Source organism: Protomyctophum parallelum (assembly GCF_964188405.1).
Source record: "Protomyctophum parallelum genome assembly, chromosome: 3".
NCBI classification, from domain to species: Eukaryota; Metazoa; Chordata; class Actinopteri; order Myctophiformes; family Myctophidae; genus Protomyctophum; species Protomyctophum parallelum.
In genome coordinates this window covers 56,483,606-56,505,022 of record NC_139698.1, presented here as the reverse complement: position 1 = coordinate 56,505,022, position 21,417 = coordinate 56,483,606, and the positions used below count along the sequence as shown (strand labels likewise).

The 21,417-nt window shown below is 44.3% G+C and overlaps 1 protein-coding gene and 1 long non-coding RNA gene across 2 annotated transcripts; both read left to right on the top strand.

The window, feature by feature from the left end:
* Positions 1–574: 574 nt before the first annotated feature.
* Positions 575–4,330, top strand: LOC310856764 (uncharacterized protein; the record flags this gene model as incomplete). The annotated part of the gene is made up of 6 exons (XM_083762239.1): positions 575–762; positions 1,417–1,551; positions 1,927–2,007; positions 2,741–3,109; positions 3,469–3,603; positions 4,112–4,330. Exons 1-6 carry the CDS (start codon positions 607–609, stop codon positions 4,328–4,330), a joined length of 1,095 nt encoding a protein of 364 aa, XP_083618365.1. The 5' UTR covers positions 575–606.
* Positions 4,331–9,096: 4,766 nt separating this feature from the next.
* Positions 9,097–10,717, top strand: LOC310855347. The gene is made up of 3 exons (XR_014568990.1): positions 9,097–9,193; positions 9,673–9,870; positions 10,590–10,717. It is a non-coding gene; the product is annotated as an uncharacterized lncRNA (long non-coding RNA).
* Positions 10,718–21,417: the final 10,700 nt, after the last annotated feature.

Sequence of the window (21,417 nt, the reverse complement as noted above, 5' to 3'; positions counted from 1 at the left end):
GCATGTTACATCCCAAAACACAGTTTATAGTTAAGGGATGCAATAAAACAACAACCTCTGCATCCACGGGATGCACTACTGTACTGTTTTTCATTCTAGTTTATTTTGCTAGCTTTAGTTATAATAATAATTTCTTCTTCTGTTTTCTACATGAATATAACCACATTATAACCATATCAAATTAAATGGGAGTTAAATGCTGCGATTTGTAAAAATGGCAAAATGTGACTCCTAAAGTGGTTGAAGTGGGACTCATCAAATGTCCCTGGGACTCATTTCTAAAAGACCATCCCTGCCTCCTGAGACTGATTACATTGAAAACCTATTTACATCACTGCTACTGCATGTACCGCTACTATGCAAGTGTAACTAACATATCAAAACCTCCATCTTCCTCAGACTCATGGAAATAATGGCATTTCACATCATGGTACACAAGGGCAGTTGTTTTAAAGCCACATCAACACATCAACAACATTATTCACAATCACCGGTGAATAGTTGTAATTTGTCTATTGATTACTAAATCTCCCTCTGGGATGTTGTCGTTGCATCTCAGGAGGACCGGCACCACCAGTGTACCACCGTCCTCACTAGGAGACTGAGATGTTTAAGGACTCCGGCCATCCCCAGAAGGTCTTAGCGGGCCTGAACAGGCTGCGGCTCAACGGTGCCTTGTTGTGTGATGTGATTCTGTGCTGCGAGGCACAGGAGTTCCCCTGCCATCGATACGTACTGGCCTGCTTCAGCTCACACTTTGAGGTAAGACAGGAGTTCCCCTGGACCCTGCCATCGATATGTACTGGCCTGCTTCAGCTCACACTTTGAGGTAAGACAGGAGTTCCCCTGCCATCGATACGTACTGGCCTGCTTCAGCTCACACTTTGAGGTAAGACAAGCACACACTGACCTGCTGTTTAGGGAATGATATTTCAATTCTACCTTGGCTTCACATCACGTGTCAACGATTTTAGTCGACTAAATCTACAGTTGATTCAGTCGACTAAAAGATGTTTTGACAGGCCCTGATGTCGTCGTAATGGCAGATTTTACACTTTGGTTGCATGCTGAAAATAACAGCGTCGCAGCACGTTGTGAGATTGTAGATCTGCTATTTTCAGCATGCTACCTAGCATAAAAGTGGTTCTCTTGTCCACTAGTTCCTATTTTAGTCTAGTTTTTATTTGTTGACGAAATTGTCAATATATTTAGTCTTAGTTTAGTTTTTATTTCGTTTTAGTCAGTGAAAAAAGGTAGTCGACGAACATTTTTCGTCTTAGTTTTAGTCGACGAAAATGACACTGCTTCACATGAACCTAACATGCAGTATGTCTAATTTATATTGCTGACACAATGTAAATAAGATAGGCCTAATAAACCCTGAACACTACAGGCAAACCTTTTCACCCTGCACAGGCCATGTTTACATCTACCACGAGGGAGTCCACAGCGGAGAGGGTGACTATCAGTGGAGTGGAACCTCAGATGATTAGTGTGTTGGTGAACTACGCCTACACTTCAAAGGTGTCCGTCTCCACAGTGAATGTTCAGGTACTGCATTATCATCATGAACCTTATTCATTGTCTCCGTTGTCTCCCCTCTACATCAGGGGTTCTCAACGTTTTTGGCTGGGGAAACCCCCGGAAATGCTTTGGTCATATCTCGCGACCCCTCCAAAATATATCATAAATGAATACTGAAACCAGATATAATCATTAAGGACAGGTTTTGCATGTACTCTATGTGTACTATGCAAACACATTTCCATTTTTCAGACATTCAGTTGCAAAAAGAAAAAAACTTTTTTTTAAAAATAATTTGGGGACCCCCCAAAAATAATTTGGCGACCCACGGGTTGAGAAGCCATGCTCTACATAACATTGGTGATGCGTGACAGATATTGTTGTTTATTTGGTCTACTCTAGGCCCTGCTGGCAGCATCAAGCATGTTGGGCGTCACGGCTGTTGGAAATGCCTGCAGTGACTTCCTGAAGCGTGGCATGGATGTGAGTAGCTGTGTAGGGATTTATTGCTTTTCTGAGGAGGACCACTCCGTTTAGAATGTTGGAGAAACTCACCCGGACCCAGACAGGTCAACATGCTAGCTGGAAAACCAACAATCTTATCTTGACGATAGCAATAGGAAACCAATGTGTTTAATATTTCCATTAAGCTGTCACTAATATAGAGAGTATGCAAATGCATGATTTTCCCATCAGGACACCTGATATGCCCCTCATTTAGACTGAGTGGCAAAACATTGAGCAGCATGGAGTGTTGGAGTTTGGAAGCGTATTTCTTGACAGAAAGTAGCTCAATATGTTTCTATGGTGGATTTTTATGAAACATAGACTTTGCAGATAGAAAGAGGATAATTGAAGCTTTTCATACAGCTGCAATGTTGGTGAGTTTAACATTGTTTAATGCAATCAGACAGGACTTTAATGTTGGTGAGTTTAACATTGTTTAATGCAATCAGACAGGACTTTTCTGTTTGGATGGATGGGCTGTCAAGGCCAGAAATTAGTTTTTTTGCCACTCAGTGGGCGTTCCCGCATAACTTCCAGGTACGATGTCACGCGCATACCCTCTATACAAGGGAAAATGGCATTTCAACATGGTACGCAAGGGCAGTTTTAAAAAGCCACGTTAACAGATCAACATTCACAATCACAGGTGAATAGTTGTAATTTGTCTGCTTTATAAATCTCCCTCTGGGATGTTGTCGTTGCATTTCAGGAGTCCAGCACCTCCTCACAGGAGGCTGAGATGTTTGAGGACTCCGTCCATCCCCAGAAGGTGTTAAAGGGCCTCAACAGGCTGCGCCGTACTCCAGGCTCAACACACACGTCGGGGATCAAGGAGGGAGTTCCAGAGGCTGATAAAGTTGTGCGGGGGGTGGTGAAGGCAGGTGGAGGACGGAGGCAGCTTATCCGCATGGCTGCGTTACGAAGTCCCTCTGCCTCCCCCAACACCCAGAGACCGAGACCCAAGCAAAGGCCGAAGGACGTAGAGAGGGCCTTGTTGTGTGATGTGATTCTGTGCTGTGAGGGACAGGAGTTCCCCTGCCATCGATACGTACTGGCCTCCTTTTGCTCATACTTTGAGGTCATTTCACACATTCGCTAAATTTGACCTTGGCATTCACATCATTTACAATTTAGGCATTTAGCAGACGCCCTTAATCCAGAGCGACTTACATTGAGCAATAACAAATCACATACATCACATACATAAAAAGTAGTTATCATGAAACATGCGTAAGCTAAGAACGTAACAGTGGAGTATCTATATAATTAAACTACCGTATACATATAAGCTATACATGTATACTATACTATTACTATCCTATACTATACTATACTATAAAGTGAACCTAACATGCTATATCTAATGTATTCATTGTTGACGCAATTGAAATGAGAAAGGCCTAAACCCTGAAAACATCACCTTTTCACCCTGCACAGGCCATGTTTACATCTGGCATGATGGAGTCCACACAGGACCGGGTGTCCCTCAGTGGCGTGGAACCTGAGATTGTTGGTATGTTGGTGAACTACGCCTACACTGCAAAGGTGTCCATCTCCACAGCAAATGTGCAGGTACTGCATTATTATCATCATCATCATTCATTTGTCCTATGTGCGTGCTTACTTCCCATTCTGGGCGGGAACCCCTTTTGGTGTTTTAAGCATTGTCATGCTTTAGCTATAGAAAAATAGCAGATATACAAGCTCTTAGCTTGTAGAGCTTGTAGATCTGCTATTTATTTTTAATCGTGAAAATGTGGCGCAAACCTTTGAATATATATTCTTTCAGAGCGAACATTTTTAACTCAAATCTTTGCTTCTGGTGGATGAGGTCCCTGGAATGACATATGTTCAGATGGGGGTCGGCGGCCAATTGCATATATATTTGGGGGTCCTTGACATGAAAATGTTTGAGAACCACTGACATAGAAACATGAGAACGACTGACATAGAAACATGAGAACCACTGACATAGAAACATGGGTTTTTCAGAAAACTGTCAGGATTTAGAAAACATTTTTAGAATCTGTTCTCAGGTCTAAATGGGTTAATAAACACATGTGTGTTTGGTCTACTCCAGGCCCTGCTGGCAGCAGCCAACCTGTGGGACGTCACGGCTGTTGGAAACGCCTGCGGTGACTTCATGAAGCCTCACATCGACAGGAAGAACTGTGTAGAGATGTTCTGCTTCTCTGAGGACCACTCCTGTGACACGTTGAAGAAACGCAGCATGGACTACATTCTGGAACACTTCTGTGTTCTCTATCAACAGGTCAGTCATAGAGCGCCGGTGTCCTGACGCCAGTCGCTCGTCCCCTCCATCCCCCTGGTTCACGGAAGTAATTTCTCCATGGAGAATAGCATGGGGTGATCTTAATGTTGTGCGTCGCAGTCCCGCCCCCTTTCATGACGACGCCAGGCCCACGAAATGATTCCCAATGCATTTTTCCTCATAGACATTTCAAAAAAGTATTTAAAGACGGTTACGTCGCAGACAAAGCCAACTCGAGTTGTGACAAATCATGACAATAAACACAATATTTTGGACCAAACCAATAATTACAAAGAAGAAAAACAACAAAAACTGCTGTTTTTTTCTAATTCTTTGTTCGGTTGGTTGTCATGATTTGTCGCCACAAGAGTTGGCATTGTACGACACTTAATCTTAAATAAAAACTTTTTGTAAAATGAACGGGGAATCATTTTCTGGGCCCTGGTAGGGGGGGGGGGGGGGGGGGGAGGGTAGGGGAGGGGGCAGGACTGCGACGCTCTATAAGCATTGTGGTCCAAAAATATACAAGCTGTCTCTGCGTTATTGTCAGGGAGGTTTATGACAGTCAGTCACTCATTATGATAGTCTGTTTCTAGCGAAAATGTAACTAATTCAGCAGCAGTAACATTAGCGTTGTCTCTCAGTCAGTTGATTCTTCATATCCATATGAGTGAAACGGCCGGGGTGACATGTTTATTTTTCAAACACAGTTCTTATATGAGACGATCTAAAATCCCCCTATGGGGATTACAATGCAAATAAAAAGTACATGAACCCGTGGATTTGTGCCCTCTACCGATATTGACGTCAGACTTCGGTGCTCTATTGAGGCATCATACATTTACCAAGTTGTTTTGTTTGTTGGCTTTTTCACCCATGACTTTGTTTTATTACCATTTCTCCAAGGTGTCACCCTCACCAGTAACTGACCTACACCTGGGTAGAAACATCAGTCATGTCAACTGTCTGTGACCAGTGTTGATTTTGTCGACTAAAACTAAGACGAAAAATGTTCGTCGGCTACCTTTTTCCACTGACGAAAACAAAATGAAAACTAAGCTATGATGACTAAAACTATGACTAAATATACTGACAATTTCGTCAACAAATAAAAACTAGACCCAGAGTCAGTTCATCTTTTAGATATTAACCTACCTGTGTTTTCTTCTACCAACAGCCAGAGTTTCTCTCCCTCTCTGTGGAGAGACTGACAGAGATCCTCTCCAGTGATCACCTGAGTGTTCCCAAGGAGGACACAGTGTTTGAGGCTGCTATGATGTGGTTCGACAAGTGTCCTGCTACCTGCAGGCACAGCTTTGGAAAGGTCAGTCTTTTCTTATTCTCACATCCTGGACCTACAGTATATGATATTGATACTACTACTACTACTACTACTTTTTTTTCCCTATAATTTTTATCCCATTTCTTTTCACCCAGTGTCAATTATCTAATGTAATCCTGGGCGCTACACTTCCTCTGCCAACCTGGGGGGGCAGCGGACTGACCTCATGCTTCCTTCTATGTCCAAGCTGCTTCTTTTCACCTGACAGGGGGGGATTTCCCCGGACGGACGTAGCGCGTGGTAGGAACAGGAAGGTCCTTTCAGGCGCCCCGGCTGGCCAGGGGGAGGTAGTTTAGAGACCAGGATTACTGCATTACTTTTTTGTGAGAGTACCTACCCTAGGGGACACGGGGAGAACATGCAAACTCCACACTACCGACTGTGCCACCGTGCCCCCTGTTACTACTACTTATTGATAATATGTATTATTATTATTTATTTTTTTATTGTTATTGTTATTTTTATTACTTGGACGGCGCCCGTCTTGGAATTTCTTTTTTCTTTTTTTAAACCTTTTTTCTTTAAACCTTTGACACAAGATTTTGTGTCTTATAACAATCATTTGAATAATTGTTGTTTTACCCAATGTCCAGTTGAACTAATAAATAATGAGTCTTCCACTTTATTTAAATTTTTAAGGTACTAGAGCTCATCCGTCTTCCTCTCATCAGTCCCTCCTACCTTCCCACTGTGGTTCTGTGTCTGGATGTGGTGAAAGAACACGAGGGCTGCCAGAGGTTCATCTCTGAGGCCAAGAAGGAGAGACCCTACCGTAACACAGCACGCCCCCGTAGGACCACAGGTACCCTACCGTAACACAGCACACCCCCGTAGGCCCACAGGTACCCTACTGTAACACAGCACAACCCCGTAGGCCCACAGGTACCCTACCGTAACACAGCACAACCCCGCAGGACCACAGGTACCCTACTGTAACACAGCACGCCCCCGTAGGCCCACAGGTACCCTACTGTAACACAGCACACCCCCGTAGGCCCACAGGTACCCTACTGTAACACAGCACACCCCCACAGGTACCCTACTGTAACACAGCACGCCCCCGTAGGCCCACAGGTACCCTACTGTAACACAGCACACCCCGTAGGCCCACAGGTACCCTACTGTAACACAGCACGCCCCCACAGGTACCCTACTGTAACACAGCACACCCCCGTAGGCCCACAGGTACCCTACTGTAACACAGCACACCCCCGTAGGCCCACAGGTACCCTACTGTAACACAGCACACCCCCGTAGGCCCACAGGTACCCTACTGTAACACAGCACACCCCCACAGGTACCCTACTGTAACACAGCACAACCCCGCAGGACCACAGGTACCCTACTGTAACACAGCACGCCCCCGTAGGCCCTCAGGTACCCTACTGTAACACAGCACAACCCCACAGGTACCCTACTGTAACACAGCACACCCCCGTAGGCCCACAGGTACCCTACTGTAACACAGCACACCCCGTAGGCCCACAGGTACCCTACTGTAACACAGCACACCCCCGTAGGCCCACAGGTACCCTACTGTAACACAGCACGCCCCCGTAGGCCCACAGGTACCCTACTGTAACACAGCACACCCCCGTAGGCCCACAGGTACCCTACTGTAACACAGCACACCCCCACAGGTACCCTACTGTAACACAGCACGCCCCCGCAGGCCCACAGGTACCCTACTGTAACACAGCACACCCCCACAGGTACCCTACTGTAACACAGCACACCCCCTCAGGTACCCTACTGTAACACAGCACACCCCCACAGGTACCCTACTGTAACACAGCACACCCCCACAGGTACCCACAGGTATCCACAGATACCCTGCTGAACACATGCATGTTAAAACCAATCTACTCTGTCTCACCTTGTCCTTCTCTCCTGCTTGTTGCAGTGTCTCATCTTGTCCTTCTCTCCTGCTGGTTGCAGTGATAGTGACGGTGGGAGCAAAGTGTAACAAAGTTGTTTTTCACAAAGTGGAGAGCCTGGATCCCCTGAAGAACAACAGGAAGACTCTAGGATATCTGCCCTTTAAAGCACGTCAGTATGCTGTGGTCGCGTCAGGTGAGGATTACCATCAGAGGACTGGATCCTACTCTGAATTGTTGCACTAGAATTACATTTGGATGATGTCTTGAAGGGTACAATTTAAGCATTCATATTAGAAGACTCTCTTATCGATAGCTGTAATTACGAGTTCAAAATCTGACAATGTCACGCAACCTTGTCAACTAACTAACAGTGTAAATAGTCACTTAATAGTGCAAAAAAGAAATAAATATATAAAAGAAACTAGGACACCTTACACCACAACAACTGGGAAACATACACCTATCCCTGTTGAGGGATACTGGGAACGGGGTTATTACTTGCGCAAGCATAGCGTGCAAGTACTAGTTTCGCCCAGGACGATATTCGATGAGTATGCACCGTCCCAGCAAATGACGTAATGACGTAGTTCATTGAGAGCTAGTTATACCAGTTATACCCTGACGTCATATGCTGGGACGTGCATACACATCAAAAGTGGCGCAAAGTAACCACAGTATACCGCTAATCAACTTACAAATCCAATCCTGTGGATGCAGAGGTCGTTGTTTTATTGCGTCCCTTAAAGGACAACTTTAGTTTTTTTTCAAACAAGGTTCATGTTTTAGGTTGTTAATAGAGAAACTAAAAGGTGAGTGTTCATTTTCTTTCATTTGCTGCTTTCTTTCGTTTTGGGGATTTTAGCAGTTTTTGACAGGGGGGGGGGGGCATTCGAGCATGGGGATAAATATGTATTGTTTTACAAAATAGTATGGAGATTTATTATTTTATTATTTACTATAGTCCTAGTAAACCCCAAGAAATTACATCTGGCCACAAAAGATCACAGGATCTATTGAATGTGACAAACTGACATATTGAGCCTATACACACAGTATAAGCCTTCCCCCAGTAGGCTACCTTCACATTCAGTAGATCATGTGATCTTCTGTGGCCAGATGTAATTTCCTGGGGTTTATTAGGACTATAGTAAATAATAAATAAATAAATCACCATCAAATTTGGTAAAAAAAATACATATTTAGCCCCATGCTCGAATGCCCCCGCCCCCCTGTCAAAAACTGCTAAAATCCCCAAAACGAAAGAAAGCAGCAAATGAAAGAAAATGAACACTCACCTTTTAGTTTCTCTAATAACAACCTAAAACATGAACCTTGGTTGAAAAAAACTAAAGTTGTCCTTTAACTATAAACTGCGTTTTGGGATGCAAAATGCATACTCACAATAACATAGAAGATGGAGAAAATAGAAGATACGTGAAGACATTTCAACTTGTGTATTAAAGCATATTACAATCTTTATTTGTAATATATTTCTTAACAATGGAGGAATAACTGGTTTTAATTCTGCTCTCCTCCCACCAGGCTCCACTCTGTATTTGGCCGGAGGATATCTTGATCAGTCGGCCAGTAAGGAGGTGTGGCGCTATGACGTTCACCATAAGTCATGGCTGAAGACAGCTCCCATGAAGACGGCCCGCTATGGCTTCAGTAAGGGCCGATTCATACTCCTATTTTAGAGCCGAATAAAAGTCGGTTCGGCGCTGTAGAGCCTACAATTTGACGTCATTTGAAGTTCGGGGGGGGGGGGGGGGGGGGGGGGGGGGGGGGTACCGTCCTAAAGTCGGCTCTTCGGTGCTACTGGAAATTTCTGACGAGCCAAAATCATTTCGGCACTACAGCGCCGAAACAGCGGTAAAATAGGAGTATGAATCGGCCCTAAGACTGTCACTCAGTTCAACCACGTTATCCCTGTTTTGGTTATATCATAGGCAAAAACAATAATCATCATTTGTGGGATGAGCAGTGCTGCTAAGTGGGTTGTGGGTTCCCATGAAAAATGCCCTCTGCCAACACAAACTGTGGCATCGGGATCCGATCGGATCGGAAAAATCGGGAGTGTGTACTGTGTATCCCTAGATCTAATGATCTTTTTTTGTTTGTTTTTCTCTCTGCCCAACCCCACCCAGGCCTGGTGGAGCTGGATGGATGTGTGTTTGCCGTGGGGGGCTTTGGGAGTGAGGAGATTAAAGCCTCCATAGAGCGTTACGACCCCCAAAACAACACCTGGAAGCTCCTGAAGGATGCCGTGCCCGAGGCTTATCGTGCCAAAGGTCTCGTCTTGTCTCCGCTTGTGGTCGCACAAGGAAGATGGCTCTATTTTATTGGTATAGAACAGGTTTATTCATGATGAAGATGGCTCTATTGTACTGGTACGGACGGGTTAATTAAGGTCCCGTTCACGTCTTTACTTCGGTAGCCTCGATGCGAATGGGCATCATTCTTGCATATTAAATTTGCCTTCTGCCTTAGTTTGCCTTAGTCCGCAGCAATTTGCAACGCAGCAGGGAACTTTATCAATGTGTTCAATTCATAAACTACGCAGTGAAATCTATAGTGTTTTTGAGTGGTGCAACCACTCCAAGGAACAGTAATATCCGTGTTCACCTATGTGTTGGTTCACCTATGAGTACCAGTATGACTATTAGTACCAGTAGGGGTGCTGTTGTGCCAGAAACAGAGAGAGAGATAGTGCTGCACTGTTGCCTGCTAATGAGAGAGAGAGAGAGAAAGAGAGAGAGGAGTTGCACCACTCAGTTCACACGGGTGTGATTTTTAACTTATACTTCGAATAATACTTATGACGCAATATTAGGGTAACGTGCATGCATGCAATCATTGCAGTGTGTCATCAGGGAGTGTGTGTGTGTGTGTGTGTGTGTGTGTGTGTGTGTGTGTGTGTGTGTGTGTGTGTGTGTGTGTGTGTGTGTGTGTGTGTGTGTGTGTGTGTGTGTGTGTGTGTGTGTGTGTGTGTGTGTGTGTGTGTGTGTGTGTGTGTGTGTGTGTGTGTGTGTGTGGCGCTCTCTCTCTCTCTCCTGGACCCTAGGTCGTGATCCAGTCCAGGTCTCCAAGTACCACCCTGCAAGATCTGTGTGGAAAAAGGTCACTCCATTTGGGTCCCTTCCAATGCTTAATGATCCGTCAGCTGCTTGTGTTCTGAATGGAAAGATCTATGTTACAGGTAACATACTGTACCTGGTCTTATAGATCTATGTTACAGGTAACATACTGTACCTGGTCTTATAGATCTATGTTACAGGTAACATACTGTACCTGGTCTTATAGATCTATGTTACAGGTAACATACTGTACCTGGTCTTATAGATCTATGTTACAGGTATCATACCTGTTCTTAAAATCTAAGTAAAGCAAAGCAACATCAAATAAAACTCCAATTAGTTGTAATCGTTGTAACACTCGGGTTCGGTCTCTATCCTTGTATTACTCTATGACAGGGGTTTTCAATAGGTGGTCCGTGGACCACTGGTGGTCCGTGGAGGTGTTCCATGTGGTCCCTGACCGTGCATTTAGTAATGTAGGATTTGTAGATTCTTTCCACTAGTTGAGAAACCATGAACTGAATGACCTGGTGACCTATGATGGCCGTAGTAATTTACTGACAAGTTGGAGGTCAAGAAATTCAACAGAAAGAGGGAGTTACAATCTCAAGAGGGGGAAGTGCACCGGATTGTCTGGTTGAGTCATTATTATTAGGAAATGAGTAGTCCATGAACCAGTGGTTGACAAATGTATACACATGGGAGGCATATCAACTGACACAAAAGCACTAATCTTAGCCCAGGTCCCCACCCAACACAAACAGTGGTCCCAAGGTTAACTCTAAGTCAGGGTGGTGGTCCCTCGTTCACAATCAGTTGACAACCTCTGCTCTATGACACACGACACCCGCCACAGTGAACCTCTGCTCTATGACACACGACACCCACCACAGTGAACCTCTGCTCTATGACACACGACACCCACCACAGTGAACCCGCCCACAGAACAACCTCTGCTCTATGACACACGACACCCACCACAGTGAACCCGCCCACAGAACCTCTGCTCTATGACACACGACACCCGCCACAGTGAACCTCTGCTCTATGACACACGACACCCACCACAGTGAACCTCTGCTCTATGACACACGACACCCACCACAGTGAACCTCTGCTCTATGACACACGACACCCACCACAGTGAACCTCTGCTCTATGACACACGACACCCACCACAGTGAACCCGCCCACAGAACCTCTGCTCTATGACACACGACACCCACCACAGTGAACCTCTGCTCTATGACACACGACACCCACCACAGTGAACCCGCCCACAGAACCTCTGCTCTATGACACCCACCCACCACAGTGAACCCGCCCACAGAACTGGCTAAAGACACAGTCAGAATGGCTCCTTCGTACAGTAAGCTACTTGAGTAAATTAAGCACAGTGAGCTTACAGTACAGACCTTAGTTCCATAATACAGTGGTTCCCAAAGTGGGGTCCGGGGACCTCTAGGGGTCCTTGATGGATTTCCAGGGGGTCCCCAGCTAAATGATAGTTTGGAACCAAATGGACCCTTATGGGTCTAAAATTGATTTTATAATATAAATTGATAGAAATGCCATTAAATGAGGGCTTGAAATTAAACGGGTTTAGAATCACTGCTAGAGCCGTGACAAATCTTCTCTTATGGGGGTCTCCCTGGCATATCTCTTCCAACGGGGGTCCACGGGCTGATAAATGTCGATTTAGGGGTCCTTGACATGAACAAGTTGGGGAACCACTGCCATAAGTAAAGTAATAGACTCACTTCAACTTCACTGCAGGTTGGTCTCCCACATTTGACCCGTTTCTACATGGTTGCTCCATTGCGTGCTTCAACCCAGAGACCAACCGTTGGACCACGTGTGACGCCTTAACAGGTCCCCCGCTAAGCTACCGGCATAGCCTGGCTGTGGTGGACGGACAGATCTACATCCTAGGAGGCGTGGATTACAAAGAGAGGTGAGACACTGTTCACCACCAACAGGAACGTGCACACACAGACATCAAAGGGGGCTTCAGCCCCTGCCCGTTAACTTTACCCGTCTGTAAAACAACTGCCCTCTCCAGACCACGAATGCAGCATTTTACCAATGCTAATTACTTACTGGTGAAAGTAATGCAAATGCCACTCATTTCCATGTCATATACCGGGAAGGCAGCAGTCGGTGAATTGCTTTTTTCCGAAGTCTCCTGAAGTTGGAACGCAGGATTTTTGGCGTTGGAACAAATTTGTTTCAAATCCATGTCGTTACACCACATCTCCACTAGCCTAGATAAAGAGTGCTGGGTTGCGCCCCGAAAATAGCTGACCTGCAAGCTCTCAACGTGTCATAGCACGACATGTTGTGAGCTTGTAGATCTGCTATTTTTGTTATTTATTTTTCTTCCAAAAGTCCACCAATGCCTGCCTGGGGGGAAAGTGTCGTCTTGTCCACACCAGGTCCTTCTCTTATGGCTATGTTGGTGTCTCTTTTCATGCAGAAATGTGAAGGGCATGGCGCGCTACTGTGAGGAGACCGACAGGTGGGAGAGCATGGAGTCTGGTGCTGGTGGTGCATTCCACTGTGTCACTCTCAGGCTGAGGAAGGATCACGTACCCGTGGCTGATGACGATGATGAAAGCTCTGATGATTCTTCTGATGATGAAGATTCAAATCTTTCTGACTTTCTAATTTGATGAGTATTATGAGCCGGATACTGAGGAGGACGAGGATAACGAACGGGACTTTTTTAGGCAATGGGGTGGAGTATATTGAACGTGATTTCTCTTAAAGGGATTGTGACTAAAACATGTTTTAGCTTTGCCTCCGCTCCTGTCTCTGTGTCTGTACTCTGTATGTCTGTCCCTGTGTCTGTATGTCTGACCCTGTGTCTGTCTGTCTGTCCCTGTCTATGTGTCTGTATGTCTGTCCCTGTCTATGTGTCTGTATGTCTGTCCCTGTGGCTGCATATCTGTCCCTGTGTCTGTCTGTCTGTCCCTGTCTCTGTGTCTGTATGTCTGTCCCTGTGTCTGTATGTCTGTCTCTGTGTCTGTATGTCTGACCCTTAGAGTATATATGAATAGAGATGGCACCCGAGTTCTCCTCCCATCCACTTGCATTAAGTTGCTCAAAAGCGCATGAGGCGATTTCACTCCTCCTTCCGGGTAGGAACAGAGTGCATTCTGGGATGGATTGGCCCCAAACACATGAACGCGCTACCGTTGAACGTGCACGAACGCGAACGAGCGTGCTGCCGTCGTGAACATGCACAATGATAGTCAACGGACGGACAGCGCGTTCATGTGTTTGGGGCCAGGCTGCAATACCTTCATTCGGCAACTATGTCCATTTCGCCTCAGGGTTTCCTCTGGGTGCCTTCTCTATTCATATATACTCTATGGTCTGACCCTGTGTCTGTATGTCTGTCCCTCTGTCTGTATGTCTGTCCCTGTGTCTGTATGTCTGTCCCTGTGTCTGTATGTATGTCTCTGTGTCTGTATGTATGTTCCTGTGTCTGTATGTCTGTCTCTGTGTCTGTATGTCTGTCTCTGTGTCTGTATAGTATGTCTGTCCCTGTGTCTGTATGTCTGTCCCTGTCACTGTATGTCTGTCTGTGTCTGTATGTCTGTCACTGTGTCTGTATTCTGTGTGGGGGTCCCCAGGGTGCACTCCTCACTTCACAAAGGTGTGATATTTTTTGTAGGTTTTCTGAGCTCAATTTCACCCAAAAAACAGAACTTTTAATATTCAGTGGATGTTCTGTGGTCTGGGGTTTTCTGGCTCAAACAAAGTGCTCTGATTTGGACAGAGTTTCTGACAAAATGTCTCTCATTCATAAAGTTCAAACTATAAGTTCACACAGCCACTCTATCCAGGGATATGGCTTTATTATGTTGGCGATAAAGCAGAGGTGTGTAAGAAATGGTAGAAATGTTTAGAGACAACTGATATTCAGTTTAAACCGTTTTGTTTTCTTTATTCAGGATTGGTTTGTTGATGGTCTGTGTCTGTCGTGGAACATTTTCTGTATCCTAGAACCTTCAGAGTTCTTGTATTTTCTTAATTTGAGTACCTCCTGTCCCCAGGGGCAGTGGGGGGAAACAAACTGTTACTTTTTGTTATTTCACTAATTTCACTTATTTTACACTGACATTCTGTTTTCCATAATAAATAAATCACAGTTGCAGTGGAATGAGGATGCAACCTCTACCAGTGTGTTTTATTCTTAATTTGAACACCTCTAGATATTGAAACAGCCAGGGACTGAGTGGACACACTCAGTCCCAGTCCAACATTTTCATGGCTGTAAGGACATTTGAAGTATTTTTTTTTGTATTAAGGAAAAGTAGAACATGTATTTAATGGAGTGTAGAAATATTAATGTAATGCAGTGGGTTTCAACCATTTTCATATCAAGGTCCATTATTTATTAGGCATTTGAGCCACGGACCACCATTTGATGAGATTTTGCCTCCCATGCAGTCCCAGACCCCAAAAAAAGAAAATGCTGCATTGATGTGGGAGACTACCTGTATAGCGTCAAAGTTCTATTACTTTGGGCTATAGGCCTACTGGTTGGCCGATGCCGAGGATCTATAGTTCAGACGTGTGATAAAAAGACTGATGTCCAAACGTTGACTTAACGTTCGAAAATGTTATTTGTTCACTGTAACTTGTAAATAAAACAAAAGAGTGTCAAAACCATATCAATCACCAGCCTGTGTCTCACAGTCAAAAAACTGTTTGCCTTCACATCAGAACAACAACAGAGCATTCAATCAGGTCTCATTAAGTAACCTGGCCAACCTTGGCCTTGACCAAGCCCTTGGAATGACGTCATCAAAAAACAGAAGAAATGGCTCTTACACTATACCATAGGACTAGGAGAGATAACAGGCAAATGTTGAACAAAATAACAATCATTCTACATTCAACTGATTGTGTAGACTTACTGTAAATTAAGTAATGCAGATGTTTAACAATAGTGCAACATGAAACCAAATTGACCCTTTTATGGTCCATTCAAGTTATTTGGTTTAATGTTTCACTCTCAAGAGTTAAATGTCTATAAGGGTCCATTTGGTTACCAACTCACCATTTAGCTGGGGACAACCTTGAACTCCGGAGGACCACTGGTATTTATTTTAAAGTCTCGTGTCCACTATCATTCAATGGTTGAGCAGCACCACCTAGTGTTTATTTGATGCAACGTCAAGCACTGCAGCGTCAACTGACATCACAATGCATAGAGTCGGCAGCACCAAACACCGCCTGGCTAATAAGCCAGACTCAAATCACACTACATCCCTGCCCAGGATAAGCTGCTATAAATAAGCAATAGGCCTATGTTTTCAGTAGCCTATTGCTCTATCTCTTTTTAAATGTGATTATGGCAAATCTCAGGATGTCACTGCACTGAGAGACATGCAGCTGAGACGTAGGTTAGGGTTAGGGTTAGGTTTAGGGTTAGGTTTAGGGTTAGGGTTAGGGTTAGAGTAGGCTACTAGTAGGCATAAACACTTGTGTGCAGTCCAAAACACAACCCAGCGCTTCCTACTCCACTGACAACCAATCACAGCGCTCCTTGCCTAAACTATCCTAGAGAAAAAAATCTCGCTCGCCGGGTCCGTCCGTTCCAAGTTAACACTTACAGACGTTTTGTAGCTAAAGTTGAACAAAGTTGAAGCAGTCGGTCGTTTTGAGGGACTGTCTGTCCTTTTCAACCTGAAGACACACCGAGGACAACCCAGAGCTTTGAGCAACCATGCAGGGCTTCATTCACTCAAACGTCTCATTTCTCTCACACTGCTCCAGTCACAACAACAACAACAACAACAACAGTGCAAAGCGAAGTCCCTGATAAAGTAAGTTATACTATTTTGTTTTTATAGTTAGCCTAAAACTAACGTAAGATCTGTTGAAATACACACTGTCACGTGACAGTGGTCGCTTATAATTGTGTGGATGTGTCGTTTTGTATCAGTTATTGTGTCAGACTTTATAGTCTGACCGTTTATTTTGCAACGCAGATCAATGTGATGTTTACATACAGGCGTCTGAACTTATCATTGCAGACGTCTATGTCTGGTCATTCAGTTGTGTATTAAAGGGACACTTCACCCTTTTTGCAAAAAAATATATGTTAATGACGTTTAGAAGCTTTAGAACACTTTCCTGGGGGTATTTATGCGTGTAATATGTGATTTTAGCTATTTTAGATTGTAGCAGTGAGCACAGTGTCTCTGATGTCATGGACACTGGTCTCACTACCTTCCTGGACTACAAATCCCATAATTCTTTGGTGCACTGCTCCTCCTTGTGGATAGGGGGAGAGCTGTCTTACTGATACAATATGTAGTCCAGGAAGGAAGTGAGCCCAGTGTCCATGACATCAGAGACACTGGGCTCACTGCTACAATCTAAAATATCTAAAACCACATATTACACACATAAAGACCCCCAGGAAAGTGTTCTAAAGGTCATTAACATATATTTTTTTGCAAAAAGGGTGAAGTGTCCCTTTAATGCACTCTTAGATTTATATAAATTGAGGGGGTTGTTGGAGGAACTTGTGTAGGACTGCAACAATTAAACTATTGCAATGCCATGGAATCTAATTTAATTGCTGGTGTTTGAGGAATGAGTCATTTTCTCCTCCCTTAACTTACAGTCTGCTGAGAGTTCATTTACATGTATAGTAGACACAGGCAGCAAAGAAAAACAGCACAGCAATAACAACAGTGCAGTTGTTGATTGATTGATTGAAATAATATTTCATATATTAACAGTTTCCAGATTTACAGTACATTTCAAGCACAAACTAAATACAAAGACTGTTAACTGTGAGTGGACGACCCAATTAAGCATTACACTTGTTTACAAGAAGGTCCACCATGTTCAATTCATCAAAACATTTAGAGACATACAAATAGACACTTCTATGTAGTTAAAGAACAGAACAGGAATTCATCATAATGGAAGCAAAAAGGGAAAAGAAACATATACAGTGAGGGGGAAAAGGATTCAGATTCTACAGAGGCCTGCAGTTTTGACTTGCAGCCGTCCGTAGGTGCCCTTTGAGAGCGGTTTTGAAGGAGTCAAGGGATTCACTTGTCTTAATGACTGTTGGTAGGGCATTCCACATTCATGTTGTTATTCATGTCATGTCTATGAATTGATGGCGTAGCGCCTAAATGAAAACGAGGCCGCAAGCTTGTTTTTGCTGTTACTCCTTTTAGACGTGTTTGACTGTACTGTGTTGCTGTTTACATGTGAAATATGGGGGTTCGAAAAACTAGAAAAATTACATGTTAAATTTCTCAAGTATATCCTAAAAGTTAAAACATTACCTGTAGTAATATGGTGTATGGTGAGCTGGGGAGGTACCCAATTTGTAGCGCTGTAGACACAGACAGATGGGTGGAACGGGTATTGTATAGCCTGGTGGGGCATGGATCTCCAACTTCCATCGTTACCGACTCGTTACCGGGCACAGCTACTATAACTATGCAGGATTATATCTTACAATTAAGAACACAAATATGACTTGAATGTTTATGGTTGTTAACTTTTTTCTATTTTGTTATGATTGATCATTAGATTCTGGTCAATTGGTTATTTTATTTTATTAATGTACGTTTTGAATGAAAAATATGAATTGTGAGCCTACAGTCAGTGTATTATAGTTATTTTTCGTTCTTTTAAAAAAAATGTATTATTGGCATAGCCATGAAGCAGTGTTGTGCTTTCCCCCCCCCAACTGTTGCTCCGTATTCTGTCTGTGTTCTCATAATGCAGCGGTATATGTTTGTGAATATGAGCTAGCTTGGAGAGCAAAGGTAATTCTTTCTTTTGGTAGGTATAGGCCTGTACTTCACGGTGGATGGTTGGGTCAATGGATGGATGGATGGACATGGATGCCTGGATGGGGTCAGTGTGTGCTCTGGGGAATGTGCTGACTCAGGGGTCTTCCCTCTCAGCTGTCCCACGGGAGATTTATCTGGAGCTAAAACAGGCAGAACCTGGGGGGCAGAACCCGTGGAGGACGTAACAAGAGCCGCACCGGCAGCAGCAGCTAGGGCCCTCAATGCTCTCATCGTCTCCCATCGTCCCCCGTCCCTCCCGAGGGGGGACGGTGGGAGAGAACACACCTCCCACGCTATAAACGCCACAAGAAATTCCCAGAACTAATTTCCCCAAAAGCCTGTAATCTCCCTGTTTAATCCACAGCCACCGGCGGTGTCCCATACACACGTAATGTCAGTGTGAGAGCAGCCAGTGTGTGTGCGCCTGCGCTACGTGTGTGTGTGTGTGTGTGTGCGTGTGTGTGTGTCTGTGTATGTAGGCTACTATAAGCCCGCATATACATTGGAATGTGTGTTTGTGTGTCCACACAAAGTGTATATTTGCATGTATATCTGTGTGTTACGAGAATGTGAACTTCTTGAGTGATTTAAGGGTGCATGCATGCGTTTCAGTGTGTGTTCTGCCGTGTGTATGCGCGCGTGGCGTGCGTGCGTGCCGTGCGCTGTGACAGTCTGCACCATATAGAACATGGCACACGTAAAAATAGCCCCCTCGCAGGACGGATTCCCAGGGCCTAGGCGAATGAGCTTCAATTACTGCGGATGAAAAGCAATTACATTAACCGTCTCCCTACGGATGGAGGCCCCCGAGCTCTCTCTTCTTTTGTGTTTGCTCACCTACAGCCTTACTTAACCCATAACGGGTTAGCTATTGAAAAATAGCAGACCTACAAGCTCATAGCGCGGCTATCGTGAAAATGTGGCCCAGATGTTTGAATATATTCTTTCAGAGCGTTCGTTTTTTAACTCAGATCTTTGCGTCTGGAATGTCCCTGGAACAACATATTTTCAGATGAGGGTCGGTGGCCAAATACAGATAATTCTAGGGGTGACGGGGTCCTTGACATTAAATAGGTTGAGAACCACTGACATAGAAACATGGGTTTTTCAGAAAACTGTCAGGATTTAGCCATTTGTAGAATCGTCCCCAGGTCAAAATTGGTTAATAGCTTTCGACCGGCGTAGGTAGGCAGCGACACGCCACCAGCCAGCCACTGCAGTGCCAGTGTTTAGCGAGAAGAATATAGGCTATGAAACTATGAAAACAAGCCCAAAAAAGAAGCGACTACTGGGCCACATGAGCACTTTTAAACATAATATGCATCGGCTATTTGACAATAGCAGATTTACATGCTCAGTTGCTCACCATGTGTCGCAATGTGACAACATTGTGAGTTTGTAGATCTGCTATTTTCAAAAGAAAATACAAGACGACTTATATGACGTCCCCCATCTTCTAGTCATATATTCAGGCCAATAGCGCATATATGTTTTTAAACATTTTAACAGCACAAATCTGGTATGAGGGTCCCTGCATGGTGTTAGATGGGGAGGCTGGTGAACAAATTCATATTAATGTATCCTTGTTTAAACAACATTAGGATGGAAGCCCAAATAAGAAACTACACTAGAAACAAGTCAAACTAAACAAACACACAACTACCAATATTTACAAGCGACTTGACAGAAAAACAAGCCCAACGTTGTTTATAATAAGCAGACATGCAAACAGTGTGCTGTGCTAGCATGTAGTCTCTTCAGTATTCAAGTACTGTACTGTAAGACTTTCAATACTTGTAGTCCACTACATCTCAGACGCAATTATTGTAATTGCAATTGCTGTATTGATACTTAAATGAAAGCAAAGCGAGTAGGCCGCTACGTCTTCCACCTCTGCATGTAGTCACGACGAGACAAGAGCTGTCGGCGGGGGTCAAACTCCTCACAACAGTGGGGGGGGGGGGGGGGGGGGGGGGGGGGGGGGGGGGGGCTGGCTCAGCAAACCGCGCTTAACTGCATTAGCTGTTCCCGAGCAATTGCCAAATTGCAATCGAATTTTTATATGGCCATATAAAACTTTATTCCAAATGAAGTCCAAACCTTAAAAACCTACTTTGGGATTAATAAAGTGACATCTTTTACAATATCTCCATTACCATTATCCAAATAAATTCTGTATACATTTTTTTACATTTTACAAAAATTGCTCTTTTGCAATGTGAAAATGCCACCGAATTCTTAAATATTTTCCTTGACTATATGGGCACACTTTTGAAAGCTGCATGCTTTTATTGTGAAGGCAAACGTTTCTGAATGTTCTCAGAGCCTGCATCTCTCCGCATGATGAAAATAGCTGATATACAAGCTCACAACGTGTTGCGGACGCGACACGTTGTGAGCTTGTATATCATTTATTTTCAGCACGGAACACATTGTACAGTGAAGAATAAATCAGGCATCACTGCGCTTCACTCACTGTGTAAGTAAGAGTCTTTTGTTGGCCGTTCGTGGCGATATTATGGACACGTACCTCCTCGACACGATAATAACCAACTAAGCTATTGGAAGCTATTGTTCGTGGCATTTTATGTTTAATCAAAAAACAAGTTTCCTCAGTGTTTGTGTTGGGAGTTGGGGCAGTGTCTGCTGTCTGTCTGCGTGCTGCGTGCATGCAGCATGAGTGCATGAACGTCATGCAGTAGCTAGATGCGCGCTCCAGTGACGGCTGAGAAAGATTCGTTAATTTGTGTCTGATAAGGACTTATTGGTGGGTATTTCGCTATATATTAAGGCATGTTTAGGGTGTATGTTTTAGCGCCGGGGATTTCGCCTGGAAGGCTCTATGGAAACACTCACTCTTGAACGAAGTTGAACATGAGAAAGTGACGTTCACACACGCCAGAAATGAACGCGTTCACCAAGTAGAAATACAATACGTTCCGTTCACGACGTGAACTTCACGTTCACCCGAAAT